A 14,648-nucleotide genomic window follows, 5' to 3' on the forward strand; every position below is an offset into this window, starting at 1 on the left:
ATTACTTACCATTTAAAAAAAATTTATGAATAAGAAAGAATAAACCCCTGAATTTCCCAAAAAGTTTTCTTCATTTTACATCTCTTATCTACCTTTATTTTGGAATTATACTAATTTTGGCTGGAAGATAGGAAACACACACTTTCCATATGTCATTTTTTACGAAGAGCGTTTTGATAGAAATGAGAGAATTTTCCCTGTGTATTTGGATCAAGCTATATTTTTCCATTTTTTTATCCACCCCCCCCAATCACTTTTCAGATTTTTGACATTGTTCCATGTATTGCTGCCTAAGAAAGTGATAGCCAAATCTTTTTCCTATATCTACAAATATTGGGGCCAATAACTGTATGATATTTTAAAGCAGAGTTCTTAACCTCTGGCCATGGATGTCCTGTACAATAATGGATTGGAACACTTGAGACTGTATGCTGTATATGCATTTTTTTCCATGGAGAAGATCTAGGGTTAACATGAGCTCCTCAAAGGAGTCTGACCAAGAAAAAAGGCTATGAGCCATTTTGTGCACATATACATTTCTAGGGACACCTGTCCCCAAAAGAATATTAGGATTGAAATAGAGCATGAAAAAATGAGTAAAATATTCAGAAAAAACCCTCCTGAATATAAAACAGGCAGAATGTGTAAAACAGAGTATTCCTTAAGAGGCTTTTAGTGACTGTTTCTTATAGAGGCACATGAGTATAAGCTGCATCGTCCTCTTCCATCGCTCATTCAAGCCACAGCATATGTATTACATTTGCTGTGTTACTTTTCTGCTAGTACCAATTACATGACCAATTGTTTTGCAATAGTTCTTTTCTTCCATTTTAATAAGTAATCTTTGTTTATTCTCATAACATTTGGATTAAACTAACTTTAAGTAGATCTTCACACCTTACCAGGTCTCTAGACATTACCAAGCCCTTCTAAAATGATGCTCTATTATGACAAATCTAGGCTATTTTAGAAATTAATTATAGCCTAATTTGCTTTGTGGATAAGCATTTTATTATAAAATAAATCTTCTATCATAGCTTTTTAAAAAAATCACAATGCCTCATTTTGTTTTTTTTTTTAAAGAAATAATTTTTTCTCAAATAATTACCTGCCATACACCAATATTAGCTGAAGGTTCTGAGAATGGGCGTTTGAAGACCCTGCACATTTTTAAGGCATCTGAATTAACTTCGGTGAGATTATTTAGCATGGCAAAGGCAGCTGCCAGTGGGTAAACACAGGAGAAAAGGCTCACATAACCAAACTGCAGGAATAACTCCAAGTAATCATCGAAGGTGCCCAAGTAAGTTCCCATTTCCTTTTCCAGAACGACCTGTTCATATAATGTAGCATCGATGACTGCCTTTAAAGCCTGCACCTTCCTCTTCACCTGCACATGGTGCTTCTTTTGGAACCAGTAAGAAAGAAGAGATTCTACAATTGGTTAAGGATCTAGGAGGTAATCAGGAGAGTAGCTAAGCTCTGACGCAAAAGCTTCATATCCCTCAGGACAAAGGCAATGTAGAAGAGTGAGGCAAAGCAATTTAAAAAGTTGAACACTAACACTTTCAGAATTAGGTGATTCTGGTAGGCAGATTCCAATCTGTGATTCTCCCATGAAGTTAAAACTCCCATGAAGATGAGAAACCAGTTATTTCCATTCTTGGATTCAAGGCAGAACAACTTGAAAAAATATCCATGAGGACTTAAAACAAAAGGATCTCCATCAACTATAGTCAGTATGGGTGTCTTTTTATCCATGCAGCATGTTATTTGTTTGTGGGAACAGATGGTCAGATTGTTTGCATCATCCTCATCATGAAACAGAAATCTAAAATACATGGCAAATCTTGCTTTGGCATCTGGGTAAAGTTTTGTGAACTGCGCATGGTACTTCCCAGCTTCACACATGGACAGCAGGATTCCCTTTTTTGTTGCTGCCCAAATTAATAGAATAAGTCTTTCTGCCAACTGTGCTCTTTGCACATTGTGTAGCAATTGCCAGATCACATCAGTGCACTTGGTCAAATTCTGCCCTGGAATGTGTGCCCGTGGCAGATCAAAGTGTTCTGATATGGTTGCTTTTATTTAATGTGCAAGAGTGAGTACTGAGTTTGCTCTCCACACACCTGGCTGATTCTGTCTCCAGCCTGGCAGCATCTCACTCTGGGCCTCTGTAATACACTTTCAGACTGTTTGACCCCATGGTACTGCACATGGTGGAGGCCTGCACAGGTGTGAAACACATGCTTTCCTCTTTAAGAGAGGAAATAATTGATACAGAAAGCTATTAACCTTCCATATTTTATCAGTGGCACTAAATAATTGCTGGAAAAGGAGGGATTCAAGGAAAGAAATTAATTTGGGAATAAGGTTGTTAATTAGGCATTGGTTCAATTGGCCCTTTTTTGGATGAATGTAAAAAGAAGACCTAAAAATGCTTTCATTGGTTGGAATACTTTGTGCAGGTGATGGTATCACTTAGTTAAATTTCTAATTCTTAAAACACCAAATACATTGTGGGCTCTGTCTCAAAAACAAATCTCCTTTTATTAGACACCAACAATACCTGAGTGCTAGATGTTAGATGAATTAATAAAGACTAAGTCTGAGTACTTTGATTAGATACATAAATGATACTATTATTTTCATCTTAATGAATGAACATTTGGAGTTAAAAAAATGAATAACACAGTTTTAAGAAGTGTATGATTAATGATTATTTTCTGGCACCCAAGATTGTATTTTTGACTCAGCTTGTGATTAATTTTGTAGTTGCTAGAATATATGTGTTCTTAGAATAATTTTAATTACAGCACCTTGATCACACTTGATATTTTATTACATCTTTGTAGATTGTCAAATGACATGGAGGAAGTTGACAAATATTGTAGCAGTGCATACACAATGGAATCTGATGGAGTGCCTTAAATGCCATAGCATAGAAAAATGGAGTACTTTATGTTAAGAAGTGCTCATGCAATCTATAAAAATCTAGAAGTAATCAGAGTAGGTGAGAGTTCTGGAAACCATCCTATTAGAAGAATGGTTGAGGAACTTATGTTCTTTAGCTAAGGTATTGAAGACTAACTAGCGACCTAGCAATTATTTCCAATTCTTTGAAGGGCTGTTACGTAGACAGGAAAATAAAATTATTTCATGTATTCCAGAAGGCAGAAGAGGGATCCATCAATGGGATTTACAAAACAGAAAAACAAACAAAACCCCAAACATTCTAACAACTCAACTTGTCTAACAGTGAAACATACATTTTTGTGAGGCTGCGAAAACCCCATTGCTGGAGGTGTACAGGCAGAAGCCTGTGCCAAGAGAGCTAGGATGGGGTCCTTGAACCTAGTCAGAGGTTAGAGTTCCTCCAGGCAGCCTTAACATGCTAAAAAGTCCTGAAGGAATTTTTACATTTAGGCAGATTTTGCTTTAAGGTACATCATCACAAGTAAAGAAATGAATAACTGCAAAGCAAAAAGAATACAGATCCATATAAGGTAGCTTTGGTACTGTGTCAGGATCAAGGAATCCTGTCCTCTCTAAATGGCATGCTTGGTTTCAGAGACCTTTTTGTTGGGATTAATTCATCTAGAAGATGCATTTTATGTACAGGTATTAAAGAATGTGGTGAGTTACTGGTGCTGGGTACCGAAGAGAGAGCTCTAATCCTAACATCACTAATTCTCTGGTTGACTCTGGATAAGTCGCTTTTCCATAACAGTTTCCTCATCCATAAAATGAGGAATACTTTTGTCATGGGGATTTCTGTGAGAATTAGATAAAGACTCCGTTCGAGAAAAATGCAATATAAATACAAAGTGTTCCTCCAGCCAGACTAGGGTAAATTAAAATTATCTTTTTTTCAAAAAATATACATTAACTCCTTCAGCTCTACACAGCATTGATGTATGTGGGGCATACAAGAACTTCTATTTACTTAAAAGAGTTCCAGGGATCAAGAAAGCAGAATGCGATTTCCTGCAAATCAGATATATTCTTTAGCAGAAAGAGGCCTAAAAACACAGAGTCTGATATAATTGAATTATGCAAATATATTTAAATAATGCAAACTGCAAAAGAAATGGCATTTTATCCAAAAAAAAGAAAAAAAGGAAAACACCCACATTGGTTAGAGTCTCAAGTTTCTAGTTTAAAAAAATAAGTGGACACTGAGGTATTTTATCATAGTCTCCCCTTCTGTTTGATATTAAAACAGTGTATGATTTCTCTGCCTAACTTCTTCTTTTAGCTGATATTGCTCTCTCCATCTCTGCTGTATCACATGCAGGAATGGTTCCTGATTGTGCACACAGCTGGGCACCTGACCTGAAGAAGGTAGCAATCCATGCTGGCTGGTGACCGATATATATGGTCACCATGAATCCTCTGCCCCGTGGGAACGATGGTTGTTATCTAAGTCAGGTAGACTGCTCTCTCTGGAATATGGACTGGGAAAAGAGTAGATGGAAAGAGAGCAGTCCAGAGTAGATATATAGAGAGAAACACAACAGTCTTGAGAAACGAAGCCATGTTGACTGTGAACAAGAGTCAGAGACAGTAATTAGCTCCTATGGCTGCTTCCATCCCCTGAACATTTTTTCAGTTCCAGTTATCCACAAGTTTTCTTACGATGAGCCCTTGCCACCCAAGGTGCCCTGATTATGCCTATGTCCCTTGCCAACTCAGCATGGTTGGGAATTTTCTTCATCGTTTCAAACTGTAAAGCCCATGTTACTTATCTTTTTTCTAGACTAAGTTTTCAGAAATTTCACATGCCAAGTTTATTCATTTCTCATTTCTTTTGTTCATCATCACATTAGGTATTATTTTTGAATGAATATTTCTTATTGAGTTCTATACTTCTAATTGTATACTGTATAAGACTTTCTTTTGGGATGAAGCAGAGAAATATGCTTGAGTAATTTTGATAAAAAGTTTCATTCTTTTTTTGTTGTTGATGTAGTTTCTATATTCCCACCTTAACCCTTGGCTGGTGAATAGGACCAATAGTCACAGAGTGGACTATACTATGCCTGCCAGTCCAGCTGTTTGCTTTTACATAGGGAAGCCTTTACTGATACTTGTAAATTAAATTTCAGTAGATAGTCTGCCCATTTTCCTATTCCACATAAGACAAGTTAAGTTGAGTAAGTTAACTGTTACTACCAAGGACTAAAGAGTGGTCTCTTGTTTAAACAAGCTAGGATTTTTCCCTCCTTTTTTCTGTCTATATTTAAAAAATTAATATAATTTATTTTTTAGAGCAGTTTTAGCTCTAGAGCAGTTTTTGTTTGTTTGTTTGTTTTTTAGCTCTCTGGATGTCTGTTCAAACTAAGAGTTGGCTGAGATGCAGGCTAGGTCAGTTTGGATAGACGGTGGGGGACTGGCAAGGCCTGGGATGCCTCTGAAGACCTGGAACTGTGGTGAACCTGGCACGCTGGGATCTTGGCTGTGGAGAGCTATTTGGCTCAGAAGGTGCAGGGAGGAGCCCACACTTGTAGTCTGTTTGCAACACAAAGTCTGGGCTGGAGAACATGACTGGAGAAGAAGGGAAGACTAAGAGGATAACTAAAAACATCTTGTCAAGGGCTGTCAATGTCCACAGGTTTGAACTACATGGAGTACCTACATGTGGTTGGTTAGAGGCCACAGAATGGTAGTGTGGGCTAAATTTGACAAGAATTCAGTTTTCTTTCAATGATGTAAAATAAGGGAATATTTAAACATTAAAAAGTCAACGTTTAAAAACTGGGAAATTTCAAGTTAAGATTTGTATTTGCATTCTCTCTAGTCTGAAGATGAAATGTCTGGCAGCACTTAACCCTCTTCCCCACACGGCAGCGATTGGTAAAAGCCGAGTGACCTCTGGCTCTTTAGACAGGGCATACGTGATCCTCATTTAAGCTATCTGACTTCTGTCAACATTGGAATTTACCAACCTCGATGCTAAATGCTTTATGTATATTAATTAAATTCATACCCACAACCTAGTGATGACAGTATTATACTTATTTTATACACGAGCAAGCTAAGAGTCAGAGATGTTAAATATCTTGACTGACTAAGGTCACACAAAACTAAAGTAGCAGAGTAATAATTTGAATTCAGGGATGTCAAACTCTGTTTTTTCTAGTACAAAATACTGCCTTTAGTATTAATTGTATGATTGTTTGAACTGAAAATTTCATTTTCCTAATTGTGACTTTGAAAGTATGGAGTATTTTAAAGTCATATATGTTAGTTTTCTATTTCTGTAGCAAATTACCACAAATTTAATGGCTTAAAGCAACACAGATTTATTCACTTACAGTTCTGTAAGTCAGAAGTCTAAGACAGGCTGCATTCCTTCTGAAAGCTTTAGGAGAGAATCTGTTTCCTCATCTTTTCCAGCTTGTAGAGGCTGCCTGCATTCCTTGGTTCATGGTCCCTTCCCCCATCTTCAGAATGCATCAATCCAACCTCTGCTTCCATCATCCCATCTCCTTCTTCTGCCTTTGGCCCTCTTGCCTTCTTCTTATAAAGACCCTTGACTACATTGAGGCCCCTGGATAACGCAGAATAATCTTACCATCTCGAGATCTTTAATATAATCACATCAGCAATTTTTTTCCATGTAAGGTAACAAATTCATAGGTTTGCAGAGTTGGGGTATGGATACCTTGAGGGGCATTATTGATCTTACCAAGCCATACTAGTTATGGGCACCTAACTTTGATCCACTTCCACACAAATAGAGTCACTTTACGGCATCATAAATCACTAGGTAAGTCATTTACATATCCTATGCTGGTACCAAAACATTAATTTAAAGAAATATTTAATGTAATATAAGTGAAGTGGAAGCCTAAGAAAGATGATTGTAATCAAAAGAGGACTTTAGAAAGTTATCTTTATTTGAATCAAAAATACGTTGCGTTCTTCATTTCTGTGGCAGATATAAATTAAACCAGGCTCTGCAGAAGATAAGAATTCTATAATCAGAAATCAACATCTGCAGATATTATGACATTGCACCTGCATGTTTTGAAGTGAAGAACACAGAAATACCAACCATGTATAAGAGGCTATATTTAAACAGTAATAATTTTGCTTTTGCTTTTTCAAAACAAAATTTCTCAAATATAACTGTTATTCCTATTAAAGTTTCTGAAGACATGCTAAGTCTGCAAATTTAAACGAAACTATTTTTTTTCCTTCCCACTCAAATAACTCCTCTATTAAATGAAGTTTCCATGAAAGAGTTTTTATTACCAGCCAGGAAAAATTAAGATTACACACACACTTTGAATAGAGTATAACAAGAATAAGAATAAACTTGTAATCCCAAAGATGTGATTCTTGGTTTCATTCCATCAAGGTTGTATTATTATGTGAGAACTACAGATTTGAAACCATCACTATTATAAAATAACTCATAATATTAAAATCTCATCAAAAAAATAAAATACTTAGGAATGAACCTCACCAAGGAGGTGAAAGACTTATACGCAGAGAACTATAAAACACTGATAAATGAAATTGAAAGTGATTTAAAGAAATGGAAAGATATACCATCCTCTTGGATTGGAAGAATTAACATTGTTAAAATGGCCATATTACCCAAAGCAACCTACAGATTTAGTGTGATCCCTATCAAATTACCCATGACATTTTTCACAGAACTAGAACAAATAATCCTAACATTTATATGGAACCATAAAAGACCCAGAATTGCCAAAGCAATCTTGAGGAAGAAGAACAAAGCAGGAGGCATAACCCTCCCAGACTTTAGACAATACTACAAAGCTACAGTAATCAAAACAGTGTGGTATTGGTACAATAACAGACATATGAATCAATGGAACAGAAGAGAGCTCAGAAATAAACCCACACACCTACAATCAATTAATCTTCCACAAAGGAGACAAGAATATACACTGGAGAAAAGACAGTCTCTTCAGCAAGTAATACTGGGAAAGTTGGACAGCTGCATGTAAATCAGTGAAGTTAGAACATACCATCACACCATGCACAAAAATAAACTCAAAATGGCTTAAAGAGCTAAATATAAGACACAACACCATAAAATTCCTAGAAGAGAACATAGGCAAAACATTCTCTGACAAAAATCGTACCAATGTTTTCTTAGGTTAGGCTCCCAAGGCAATAGAAATAAAAACAAAAATAAACAAATGGGACCAAATCAAACTTTTACACAACAAAGGAAACCATAAACAAAACAAAAAGACAACCTACAAGACTGGGAGAAAATATTTGTAAACAATGTGACTGACAAGGGTTTAATTTCAAAAATATACAAACAGCTCATACAACTCAATAATGAAAAAACAAACAACCCAATCAAAAAATGGGTAGAAGACCTAAATAGACATTTCACCAAAGAAGGCATACAGATAGCCAATAGGCACACAAAAAGATGCTCAACATTGTTAATTATTAGAGAAATGCAAATCAAAACTACAATGAGGTATCACCTCACACCAGTTAGAATGGCCACCATTAAAAAGTCTACAAATAACAAATGCTGGAGAAGGTGTAGAGAAAAGGGAACCCTCCTACACTGTTGGTGGGAATGTAAATTGATGCAGCCACTATCGAGACCAGTATGGAGGTTCCTTAAAAAACTAAAAATAGAATGACCATATGATCCAGCAATTCTGGAAATAACAAAAACACTAATTCAAAAAGATACATGCACACCCTAATGTTCACAGCAGCACTATTAACCAAGACATGGAAGCAACCTAAATGTCTACCTACAGATGAATGGATAAAGAAGATGTGGTATATATACACAATGGAATACAACTCAGCCATAAAAAAGAATGAAATAATGCCATTTGCAGTAACATGGAGGGACCTAGAGATTACCATACTAAGTGAAGTAAGTCAGAAAGAGAAAGACAAATACCGTATGGTATCACTTATATGTGGCATCTAAAATATGACATAAATAAACTTACTTACAAAACAGAAACAGACTTACAGACGTAGAAAACAAACTTATGGTTACCAAAGGGGTAAAGGGCTGCAGGAGGGATAAATTAGGTGTTTGGGATTAGCAGATATAAAGTACTGTATATAAAATAGATATACAACAAGGTCCTACTGTATAGCACAGGAAACTATATTCAATATCCTGTGATAAACCATAATGGAAAAGAATGTGAAATATTCTTTATTTTTGTATAAATATGTATAACTGTATCACTTTTCTGTACACCAGCAACTAACACAACATTGTAAATCAACTATACTTCAATAAAAAAATTAAAATAACTCAAAATAAAACAGAATTATAGTTTGAATTATCTTGACAATTCTGTGTTTTTTTCTTCCTTTGGATATGTAGATTTGATTTCTACTGTAGGGTGTTTCTCTCTTCCTCAATACCTCCATTTGTTAACCAACAGTTCAGTGTATGCAATGAAAATTCTTATATGATCTACAGAAGAACCTTCTACTCCTTTTGAAAAATTTGAAGATTAAATAATGCTGCTGATAAAAAGATGTCAAGAGCTGGAGAGGGTGTGGAGAAAAGGGAACCCTCTCACACTGTTTGTGGGAATGTCAGTTGGTGCAGTCACTGTGCAAAACAGTATGGAGATTCCTCAGCAAACTCAAAATAGAATTACCATATGATTCAGCAATCCCACTCCTGGGCATATATCCAGACAAAACTGTAATTCAAAAATATACATGTACCCCTATGTTTATAGCATTATTCACAATAGCCAAGACATGAAAAAAACCTAAATGTCCATCGATAGATGACTGGAGAAGGAAGATGTGGTACATATATACAATGGAATACTACTCAGCCATAAAAAGAATGAAATAATGCCATTTACAACAACATGGTGGGACCTAGACATTATCATACTAAGCGAAGTAAGTCAGAAAGAGAAAGACAAATACCATATGATATCACTTATATGTGGAATCTAAAATATGACACAAATGAGCCTATCTATGAAACAGAAACAGAATCAGGGACATAGAGAATAGACTGGTGGTTGCCAAGGGGGAGGGAATGGGAGAGGGACGGATTGGGAGTTTGGGATTAGCAGATGCAAACTGGTATATACCGAATGGATAAACAGGTCCTACTGTGTAGCACAGGGAACTATATTCAATATCTTATAAACCATAAAGGAAAATAATATGAAAAAGAATGTATATATATATGTGTAACTGAGTCACTTTGCTGTACAGCAGTAATTAACACAACATTGTAAATCAACTATACTTCAATAAAAAAATAAAAAAGAGAAAGGGACAACAGGAATCAGAGACTACAAGTATAGATAGCATTTCAAGCAGTCTCACTCTAAAGGAGAATATGGGAATGAGGCAATAGCCAAAGAGGAAGTGGAATCAAGAGAGGTGTCTTTTGGTTGATGTTTTGTTTTTGTTAAGGTGGGAGGGAAAAAATGTCAAGAACACATTTTTTTATTATATCCTCTTGGTATAGGAGTCTTACTATCTGTGGAAGTAATATATGTGTGTGAACATTTATCAGAAATGGAGCCTTTATGATTATTAAATGCTTCCCTTTCAGTGATACATCATTGTAAACATTCTAAATCAGATAATCTAACAATTGAAGAGCCTAGCTTTAGTAATCAGTTAGGAGGTAATATTAAACTGCATTCAGGTTGAAAAACATTGCAGAACATTTGCTTTTTTTTTCTTTCTCCTCAGGTAAGTAAATGATGACTGTTTGGAAGACACTATTTTGCTGTCTTCTTGGCTGAGATGAAAATGCGAAAGAAAGTGAAAAAAAAACAGCTGATCTCTATAGACACAGTAAGTATTCTCTACATTCTAATCAGAACAATAAAAACCTAGATCTGTACTTCCAAATAAATAAGTAAATAAATAAATAAAATCAAGAAAACTAAAGTGAATTTTCTTCCCTTGTTTTTTAAAATATATTGTTGAAAGCGGGTAGAGAGGAGATCATGAAAATAGAAATATGAATTGCTTACAAAAATAGATCTATATCTTTATAATGTTACCCTCCAAACTGGGAACATATTATTTTCCTCCAGTTATTCAAGATTATTCTACATTTCTCTGTTAAACTGTTATTTTCTTCACATAGGTTCTTTTTTTTCTTTTAAATAAGAGCAGTCAAGTATAATGACAATGGGAATATTTCTTCAGTATTTGATTGTGGGGATATTCCTACAGAGGAATTTGTTTACTTACAACCTTTCTTGTGATTTGCTCCTTTCTTTACAATCTTGCTTGTAATTTTCACATGTTTCTTATTTTTCCTTCTTAGAGATAGAAATTCTCGCTAGCAAAAACTCAATTGTGCTTCAGCCCCAAAATTCGTTCTAGTAAAAATTATCATACATTTACCTTTGTCTAATAGATGAAAAGCAAAAACATTTACTCTAGTTTTGTAACAATAATTGTATTTTTCATTATTTAACAGTAGCATATTCTGTTTTAGTGATTCTTCTATCATTTTTATGTTTTCTTGGTGATAATGTAGTGTTAATACTCAGGAGAAATAGGAGAAGAGCTGGTAATAGATTTCATTAGATCCTACCAAGTCAGATGAAGTAATTTAGATTTTGTCCTGCAGGCAATACTGAGGCACTTAAGGCTCTTTAGAAGAGACTAGCAGAGACGTGAGATCAAAATAATGATTAATGGAAAGTAATCTGCTAATACTGTTGGGGCTGGATGAAAAGGGGAGAGATTGGGTGAAAGAGTCCTAATCAGAAGAGATCACTTAGAGCCTGGGAGTCGTGTAGGCATGAGTTACTAATAAGGATGGTATTAGTGGTGGAATTGGAAAGGAATGAAGTGAGTTTTAGGGCCATTATGAAAGGAGATTTGGTGACTAATTTCCTTTATAGGACAGCCTAGATAGAGGAATAAAACATGAATTAGGTTTTGAGAAACTGAAAAAATAATAGAACCAGGAATAGAAATAAATCAGGAGAGGGAGCTTATTTGAAGGGGAAGATAAGGAATTAAATTTTAGACATGCTTTCTTTAGGATGGCAGCAGAACATACAGGTATATTTGTCCAGTGGTTACTTGGAAAATATTAGACAGGATCTTAAAAAAGAAATTGGTCTGATATGAATTTGGAATCATCAATGTAGAAGTGAATGTGGCAGCCTTAGGAGTAGATAAGATTTCTAATGGAGTTTCAAGGGAGAAGAGAACAGAACCTTTAAACATGTACAACCCATATCTATTTTAATGTTTTTATAACACTTACCTGAAATTTCATTGTTCACTATACACTTATGTTAACACAAATTTGGCCTATATTCTTTACCACTGTATCTCCAACCCACAGAACAGGGCCTGGCACGTGGTAGGTGACAAAAAGGCATCTATTTAATAAGTGACTGAATGAAGAAATAATTTTTATAAATATCCAGATCTTCAAATAATTTCAAGTGTGACCCTATGTAATTTACCTAGCCAAGGGCAGGTGTTTCATCAGACAATACATTTCAGAGAAATATACATTTTACTTTTTAGTTTTTTTTTCTACAGACTTGGGTTCTTACCTTGAATTTTGATGTATGACTCTTCAGCTGAAACTGGAGGCATCTTGGTTTTGAGAGATTTCTTTTCATTTTTGTTTTCTCCCTTTGAGGAAAAAATAGAGATAGTACATGTGATTTTACATAAAATGAAGTTGAATGTAAAATATAAGAGTTTCTCATTCCATTATCAAGCCAGTAATTAAAATTGATCATTTGTTTATGATATACTAAAAATGATAATTCTTGCACTTAAATGAATGTTCTTGGCTCTACTATTGAATAATCAACTTCAACCTCCACAGTTTGTTGACCATGGTCTGTTTTTTTCATTGTGGTTGCTGCATCTCCCAGGCATATGTTTCTCCCAGTTCTGGTTCTACTTCCTACAGCCAGAGCATTGGTCCCAGTCTAGGTCTTTAGAGGTAGAATGTAAAATGATGGAAAGAAGAAAGCACCTTGGTGTCTTTACTCATAGCCCTCTTCTTTTTACATTCCATGATTTCATTTGTCTCTACTTCATCATTTATCTTAACATTTAAGCTTTCCTTTGAAATGTAAGTATATCTCACTGGATGTGGCCAGTGTATACCTGAAGATTTTCCCATGGGGACAGGGTAAAATAAGGTTAGAGCATAGAAAGTTTGGCTCCCAAGCTGCTCAGTCTCATAGGGGGAACAAACACACACCAATGCAACTGACACGAAATGTTATCGGTGATGACACAATGTTTGTAGATGCTAGAGGTGGGGCATAAAGGGGAGTGGTCAGTTCTTCTGGAGTTGAAGGGAAAGGAAGGACACTATTAAAAATGAAGTGACTCCTGGATTTACAAATCAAGATGAGATTTTTGTTTTCCAGAGGGACAGGCATGGAAAATATTCCAGGCAGAGGATGTATGTTTAGCAAAAGCCTAAGGTATATGTAGGTGAAGGGAGACTACAGAAGTGCTTGGAAGGGAAAAAGGGTGAGAAGATGAGGCTAGTGAAGTAGGAAGGGGTTTTGAGAGTCTTTTAAGCCTTGATGTGGAGTTTGACATTATTTTTAGACACTGCATGTCAGAAACATTTTAAACTGGAAAGCAAATTAATCAGATGATTTAATTTAAGCCTCATATGTGTTAGGCAAATAAGCTATTATTATTCTTATATTATTGAATAGGAAATTGATTAAGTGGCTAGAAAAGTATGGATCCTTGGATAGATTATGAAGTAGTGATAAAACCTTCTGACTTCAAATACTTTTACATCATGTTATTCAGAAACATTTCCATCATAGTTTTATGTGTACATAAATGTAGTTTTATGTGAATAGTGTCTAATTCTGGAGTATGAGAGAGAGTTTGTACTAGTCTGAGTTTGCAGTTTTTGATTTCATGGTTATTGACAAATTTGAATTACATATGATATTTTGGTTTGAGAACTATTTAAATGACACTTAAAATACAATGTAAATTGATTTATTCATTCATAGATTTTTTATAGGACTCAATCTATTTGTATTTCAGAAACATGTTGTTTAAATGTCATTTTAAAAGGTTATATTCTGTAGATGAAAATAGGGTTTTAATTTTGTGTCATTTTTAACATTTAGCATATTTGAAACTGGAGAAAAACTATTTTTCTTTTACCAACATGTTACTGGAAAGAGTAGTTGCAAATAATTCCCCAATATGACTTTTAAGATATGTGATGCCAGCAGACTTCCTGATTAACATCCACAAATTATGGCTGTCAGGAATGGCACAGGATGTGTCTAAGAGCTGCCCTACCTGTGTCTAGTCTGAGTAGCTCTCCAATATTAATGTTTCTGAAGGAAAGACAACTCTCTAAGGAGTTTCTGCTCATTTTGCCTTCTGTTTGTAGCGATATAACCTAGTGATTTAGCTCTCAGGCACTAAAGTCAGATAGAACAGGGTTCTGATCCAGACTCTGAAATTTGTAAGTTGTGTGTAAGTAGCAAATTATAACAGGGCCCATGAGAATTCAATACAGCAGTGCTTCGAAAGGGATAGCACATTGCTTGGCACATAGTATTTGCTGTTAGCTACTATGTTCTCCAAGAGAATAATGTATTAGCTATTTTTATGTGCTCTGCGGGAAAATAATCATGATGGTA

The 14,648-nt window shown here is 35.2% G+C and overlaps 1 protein-coding gene across 1 annotated transcript in view; it reads right to left on the minus strand.

Moving 5' to 3' along the window:
• Window positions 1–14,648, minus strand: part of CNGB3 (cyclic nucleotide gated channel subunit beta 3) — a 161,999-nt gene that overhangs the window by 135,406 nt on the left and 11,945 nt on the right. The window contains 1 exon segment of the mRNA XM_082434062.1: window positions 12,555–12,636. Within this exon segment, the coding sequence (XP_082290188.1) occupies window positions 12,555–12,636 (82 nt within the window).

Source organism: Balaenoptera physalus, assembly GCF_965194825.1.
Source record: "Balaenoptera physalus genome assembly, chromosome: 17".
Taxonomy (NCBI): Eukaryota; Metazoa; Chordata; class Mammalia; order Artiodactyla; family Balaenopteridae; genus Balaenoptera; species Balaenoptera physalus.